The sequence below is a fragment of the Seriola lalandi genome, unplaced genomic scaffold (assembly GCF_002814215.2).
Source record: "Seriola lalandi dorsalis isolate HSWRI2012SDOR001 ecotype SW California unplaced genomic scaffold, Sedor1 jcf7180002054583, whole genome shotgun sequence".
Classification (NCBI taxonomy): Eukaryota; Metazoa; Chordata; class Actinopteri; order Carangiformes; family Carangidae; genus Seriola; species Seriola lalandi.
Window position 1 is genome coordinate 1,535,090 of NW_019525136.1, and position 7,377 is coordinate 1,542,466.

The 7,377-nt window shown below is 42.7% G+C and overlaps 1 protein-coding gene across 1 annotated transcript; it reads left to right on the forward strand.

Annotated features, from left to right (window-relative positions):
* The first annotated feature begins 2,840 nt into the window (after positions 1-2,840).
* id4 (inhibitor of DNA binding 4) lies at positions 2,841-6,265 on the forward strand. The gene is made up of 3 exons (XM_023418583.1): positions 2,841-3,527; positions 4,089-4,154; positions 4,864-6,265. Exons 1-2 carry the CDS (start codon positions 3,150-3,152, stop codon positions 4,134-4,136), a joined length of 426 nt encoding a protein of 141 aa, XP_023274351.1. The 5' UTR covers positions 2,841-3,149; the 3' UTR covers positions 4,137-4,154; positions 4,864-6,265.
* Positions 6,266-7,377: the final 1,112 nt, after the last annotated feature.

Below are 7,377 nucleotides of genomic sequence, written 5' to 3' on the forward strand. Positions count from 1 at the left end.
GTTTTTTTGTATTTTTTTATTTGTATCTTTTCCATTTTGGACTAAATCGTTTTACTGCTCAAAAACCCAACTGTCATCCTTACAGTGCAAACAAATCCCTTGAACCTTAACATAAATCCAATGTGTTTAAAAGAAAAGGAGGTAGTTAAAGCTGGTTACCTGATAAAATGCTCACTGAAGTGAACTTATTTTGTGTTAATACCATGAGGGAACAAGAGGTGTTCGGCCACTTCTGCAATTTCAACCACAATTCAGGGAAACCTCTTGCACAGATGTGGCCTTCATGCAATTTCCACTTTGAGTATGGTTGTAACACTGTTGGCCTACCACAAGAGAGTTTAGTTGAAATACAACTAATGCAATACTTGATGCACCAACTCTCGGGTTCTCTCCTGAACTACACTCTTGTAGCTTTGTCAGAAAAAGCAGACAGGTTGAGTAAGTAGCCTCTTCTCTGTCTCCACACTGTGTAGCCACAACAAACACAAAGGTTCACCTATCAGGCTTATCTAGTAGGCTAATGAGTCTCTGGTTACCAACCTCCAGTCCCCAGTCAGCACTGCTATAAACCTTTGGGGAAGTAGAACCAAAAGGGCCACAATTAGAGAAGTACATGCAGAGGAAGCGTGAGAAAGCAAACTCAACGACAGAAGGGCAAAGAGATAATGCACACTCATGTTTCCCCTTTCCCAAGCTATGAATGATTGCATGTGTTTAATATGAGGACTACACATGACTGACTTGGTGCCAGGCTGAAGACAGACAAGAATAGAATATAACAAAGTTACTGAGCACAAAGTCAAAGCGCGCCTAGTTTAAATTCACACTGGTCAGCTCAGGTGTCATTAATTGTTACCATGGTATTATTGATGTTAGGCTTGGTTAGCCGAGGGGTAAGGTGTCTAATGCTTTTGGCTTAAAATGAGTCAAGTCCTTATTTTGGTCTTACTTGCATTACACTAATCTATGAGCAACATTAAGACTGAACCAACACTGTCAGACCAGTCTAAAATATCTTTGTGAAACTGACCCCAGGCCTTCACACTTAGAGATGCAGTTCTATCTGAACTTAATGTCCAACAAGAAAAATGCAGGAAAACTCTTCTTTGGTGGAAAAATACATTAGAGTCACATACAACCAACTGCTGATACATTTCGGAGCGAATGGCATTTGAATGTCTCAGTTTAGTTTCACATCGTCTTTGATCTGTTCACAAAATTGTAATCACCATTTCTGTCGAAACTTCAGATGAATTATTTTATATGGAAAAACTATTCTAGGCAGCAGTTTTTTTTTTTTGTTTTGTTTTGTTTTATCCCAGTAGCTTTCAGTAAGGAAGCCAAAAACTAGTTTTATTATGGACATAAATGGTCAAAGTGGTAGCATTTGTGAGTCATTGCTAAGGCTAAATGGACAGTGTTTTTCTCAGACCTCATCCGTCATCTGCTTGTCATGGGCGAGAGTTCATGCACTGTGTTGCTAATGGAAAGGCTAGCATCAAAGATTCATACCACTGACCTCTTTGAAGTTGTCCCTGAACCAAACATTGTTGCACACATTATTGAGCAGAACAGTCACTTCCCATGGCAACAGAAAACAGAGAGATAGAGAGAGACAGAGGGAGGAACACGAGAAGAGAGAGAGGAGAGGAAAATACCCATTTACAGCCATTTAAGCCTTTCAGTATTCATGACAGAGGAGACTGTGGTGGTTCCCATAAAGTTTGGGACATTAAACCTCCAAAGAGCCACTGAGGTGGGTGTCATCCCTGCTGCACTCAGACCTCAGGGCCCCCATATGCATCTGAGATGGAAAGGATTGTGGCTGAACCGAAGCTGAGAGTGGCGTCTATGTTGCCAAGCAACTTGCATGAAAAGAAAGAAAGAAAGAAAGAAAGAAAGAAAGAAAGAAAGAAAGAAAGAAAGAAAGAAAGAGAGGAGAGGAGAGGAGAGGAGCTGGGTGTGAATGGATGAGCTCCTGATGTGTGGCGCCAGGCAGTCTGCCCGGCGGGGCGGCTTCAGTATGCGGCTGTGAGGGAGTGAGCGGAGCGGCAACACGGCCCGAAGAGCGGAGGAATGTATGAGGCATAATAACACACAGCGGGGGAAGGAATGGCAAGGAGGCCCTGCCAAATTGCCCTGTCCCGGGTCCCCTACAGCTGCAGCCGCGCAGTCAGGGCTGAGGAAGTGAAAATGTTACATGAAAACATAATCACAATTTAGTCAATCAGAGATGATGAGAATTATATCGATGCAGCTACTTAGGAATATTATTTTTGGTGATATCATATCTAATTTTGGTTTGTTTAATAATGAGTTAAATGGTTTTCACTGCTGCCGGGTGGAGTTTTGATTTTCAGTTTCCAAAGTGAGGTAAGGCAGGGTTTTTCCTCTACGCAGGTGGTTCGGCTCGGGATCATCTGTCACTGCTGGGACCAGTAGGCAACGAGCGAGGCTCTGCGCAATTACGCGTCAGTGACTACAGCACTAAGGACGCAGTCAGACGCTAATCAGCGAGGTGAATTGGCAAATGTACCATCACCTGTGACTGGATCAATCAGAAAACCTTCGAGATCGTCTCTCTCTCTCTCTCTCTCTCTTTCTCTCTTTCTCTCTCTTTCTGTCGCTCTTTTCCCATCTCTCTCTCTCTCTCTCTCTCTCTGTCTCTCTCTCACACACACACACACACACACACACACACACACACACACACACACACACACACACACACACACCTCTCCTACAGACAGGCAGCCCACCGCAGCGCACACAGAATGAGACACGCCTTTTTCTCGGCTCCGTTGTCGGGTCGGTGGGCAGCGGGCTGCCGGTGATTGACCAGCTTCTCTCCCTGATCTGTCAGCCGGCTGGCTTGGCGCCTCCCCTCTCCTCTATAAATGTAGGAAATCTATTCATTCCTTTCACACCGAGCGTGCTGAAGTGAGAGGAACTGTGAGGCTCCACGGGATGTTTTGACAGACTAGAATTTCGCCTTTTGGTTGATCTTCTTCTCTCGCTAATTTGAGGCTGTATTAAAGTGGCATTTGCCGTGTTTACAGCGCCGTGGTAATCTCTAATTCCTCTTGCTACTAGTAGTGTAATTGTTCGATTTTTTTTGTTGCCTCTCGCTGAGCGGTTGGTTATCTAAGATGAAGGCTGTTACTCCAGTCCGCCCCCAGGACTCCTCCTCCACCAGCAGCCAGCTCTCCCTGCACTATCTGTCGAAGCAGAGCCTCAACATCGCCCGGTGCAGGATGGAAGAGGAGGAGCTGTTCTGCCTGCAGTACGACATGAACGACTGCTACAGCCGACTGAAGCGCCTGGTTCCCACCATTCCGCAGGATAAGAAAGTCAGCAAAGTGGAGATCCTCCAGCATGTCATAGACTACATCCTGGACCTGCAGCTGGCCCTGGAGACGCACCCTTCTCTCCATAAACAACAGCCACAGCGGAGCGGGACCTGCCCTCCTCCAGCCTCAAACCCCAGCCGGACACCGCTGACGGTGCTCAACGCTGACCACCACCAGGTAAACGTTAACCAGCAGGGACGCTTCTCCATTCTCTGTGTCCTCCGGAACTTACCGGGGACCCCGGTTTACCTCCCCGTCCGCCAGTCAGACTCAGACAAAGCGCGTCATGCCCGTTATGTGTCATTGTCCTCTCAGTGTTAGAAAACACAGAGAATCATCTAAATGTTTTACACGTCTTATCGCAGCCTCGGAAAATCATCCGTAAAAAATGCATTTGGCGTGGGCTAGATTGCGCACTTGATTGTGGGCTTTATGATTTGCATGATAATGACAGTGTGTGTCAGAGGCCCTACCTTACCCCAGGGTTGGTGAAGTACCTCAGCCTGCAGCCCACTCCACTGCGCACAATAAGAGCAATTTGTTATTCAATAGGCTATAAGAGAATTTATTATGGGAGATATAGCGGGCTAATTTTCCCCTGCTCTGCTGTATATCATTTATTTCTTGGTTGTTTGGGCCTTGAATTTATTTATGTTTCTCATCCATGGAAGCAATAAACGTTTTAAATGTTTGTTTTTAATGTTTTTTTTTCTTTTTTCTTTTTTCTTCTGTTTGTAGAGGACGTCAATAGTCAAAAAGCCGGAGGACACGATTTTATGCCGCTGAGACATGAGCACTGCATTGGTAAGTTGACTTCAAATAATATGAGTCATTATTTGAAATGTTTTTTATTATTATTATTGTTATTATTATTATTTTCCTTTTAATCAGACGCATGTGGCCAGTAGAAAAACACCACAGGCCCGAAGCGTGGCCACTGAAGCATCCCCATTAACTTGATTACTGTAGCCTGTATGTGGTGTAAATTGACAATCTCAAGAGTGCTCTGGGGAGGCCAGGAGATGTCAGAGAAAATAATAATTGAAGAACATGAAATTGGCAGCAACCTCAGAGGCAGCTGTGCTTTGCGCAATAACTGTCACTAGTGTAGCAATCTGGGAAGAAGAGAGGGTTAAAACCTCAGCTTGTCCTCTCTTTCAGTCTTACACACACACACACCCTCTCTCTCTCTCTCTCTCTCTCTCTCTCTCTCTCTCTCATTCACTCTTTGTCTCTCTCAGTTCCATTCAAGCTGCTGCTCTGGCTTTACTGTCAGATTTATAGCACTGAATCCAAATACACCTGGATAAGACTAAAAGTATGTATGGTGTGTGTCTCAGTGTGAGCGCCTCGGCTGCCTCTCCTCAGCCTTTTCCAAACAGCCCGAGGAGCTGTGTGCTTGTTGTTTGACCTGGTTTGTTTTGGGTTGTTGATCAAGCATGGCCTCTGTTTTGTCGGTGGCGCCAGTCAGTCTGGAGTTCTGCAGCTCACCTCCCCCCCTTCCCCTCCACAGGTGTGCAGGCTGCACAGAGCTGCTCCAAAGCCAGCAAAGCTTCGCCAGGGACTCACACCCAACTGGAGGCACAATCACAAGGGGATTTCAAAACCGCTGGGAGGAATTAAACCCAAATAAAGTCACTATTCATATAAGCTTTTTTTTTTTTTTTTTGGTTCCATTGAACAAGGAATCACTGTGTAGACATCTCCCTCTTCTTCCTCCTGTTTAAGTTGCTCTAACTTTACTTCTTCCGACTTAAAATTTTTCTAAAAGAGTGAAAATATGGAATCCCCACGTGGAGAAGTTTTGTGTTGGAAACTTGTCTGTCAACAGCTATGAAAACTGTTTGTGAATTGTGCTTAAAGAATAGTTAAAAATGACTCCAGTTTAAAGCTTTACTAAACTGCGAAAATCATTGTACATGTTTTGTACATCTATTGTTTAAAATAGATGATTTGTGTTGGACAGGGATTTAATCCCTGGAATCTTAAAATGTTTCATATTGTAAAGAAGAACAATTCTGATTCGAGACAATTAAGATTGTACATAAAGAGACACAAATGTTCTATAAAAGTATGTGAAAGGAATACTTATATGTTTAAAATAGACTATTGTAATTATAAGCTATTTTTATTAAAACCTTTTTTGTCGTTATGTAAATATTGTGTTTCCACGTTATGCTCTGCCAGTAATGTCCTCACATGACGATATCAGTTAACTCTTTGCAGTGTTTTGGAATAGTTGAATATGTAGCATGTCAGGCTCATTGCAGAGATGTTGAATGTGCACTGAAGCAGCCCTCCGTGTGTAGATATGTGGTGGAGTTCAATACAAGTTCTTTTATGATTTGGCCTGCTCAGCTTTCTCTTGAGTTGTTTTGTATTCATTAACTACGACAGCTTTGACCTGCTGGGAGCGATGGGTCGCTCTGCTATTTGATCTGTAACAAAAAGGCCTGATCTGATTGTGTTACACCGCACTCCTGTTCAAAAAAATGAATCTGATCGTCACAGCACTTTGACAGTGTTTACAATATAATACATCAAAATCACTGCAACACAATGTCGCTGTTCTAGGGGAGTTAATGATTGACACCATGAAACCATGAAACTTTGGTTATGAACTGATGAAATATGTGAACATGAAGAGACTCTTTTCGGACAAACAAACAACTGTATTCAGACAGGCCGTGTCTTTAAGTAGATATGAACTGATTTCCCTGTCGGAGAGTCAGCAGCCGTTGTTAATGTAAAGAAAAGAAAGCCTTTATTTTTCATGACATCGAACACCGAATTTACCTCACCACCCTCCTGCCAGTGTGAGAGGGCACTTGTACATTACTGTCAGCTGCACTGTTGGACTTGACCTTCACTGGCTTGTGAGGAGTTGTCAAAACAATTAAAGTTTCCAGGAAGAATTGTGTCGTCTCAAGTTTTGTCTCAACGGGCATCTTGGTCTCTTGCTTTCAATGCCTGCGCTGTCACGTGAAATAATGAGGGGAAACGGGGAGGTGCAGGGTGACACCGCGCACCGCTTTCAGTGAGTACAATTGAAAATAAGGGGTGGATAACAAGATATTAGAGTGTTGCAGGTGTCAGCTACTGTCGGTCCTCAAACCTGTTTGACAGGATTCAGGGATAAAGACTTTTATTTTGTAGGCTTTCATTAATTCCATCACACGCACACACACACACACACACACACACACACACACACGGCCACAGGTTTCCAGAAACGCAAGAGACAACCAGGCAGTCAAATTCATATTAAACTATGAGCCAGGTGTCATTTGTTTCATAGCTTTATCTATTTAAATGAAAATGTTTACAGTAAATTTCTTATTTCAAATTATCTCCTTAACAAAATGGTTTGACTTTTAACATTTAACTCTCATAATTATTTTTACGAAGCAGAGGTGAAGGGGAAAAGAATATCCTCCATGCTGTGATTTTGTGAAATATTTTCCTTTAGCAGAAGGAACAGGAGCTTTCTTCATCTCACCGTCTCTAAATAAACTCTGTTAATATGATGTCATTAACAGAAAACTGAATATAGCAGAACGCTGTAGTCAATAATTCACAGCATTCAGGTTTACCATACTTACTGTAGGATGCATTCAGCTGGTTGACCCGTGATGAGGAAAGATGTACAGTAAACTTCCTACATTAGCAGCATTGCCATTGATAAAAAGCCATTATGTTGCCTTACAATTAAATGACAAAACTGTCAGGTAAGGAAGTGTGATGTTAAAACACTAGTTCACAAAATAATTGCTAAGCAGAAGATGTGGAAATTATTTTACTAAAAGAATTAAAAAGAGGAGAGTTGCTGACTGTAAACTATACTCACGCTCCCAATGAAAGAAGCTCGCAGTGTTTCTGCAGGAGGCCTCATGCAGGTTACAGGAGCAAAAGGAGTGAAAATAGCTGCTATATCTCAACTGTTTAAAATTATTTTTGAAGAAAAAAGCAGGGATTGATTTTTTGGTTTAATGTTAATGATTTATGTTTTTTTCAAACGTTTTTAAAA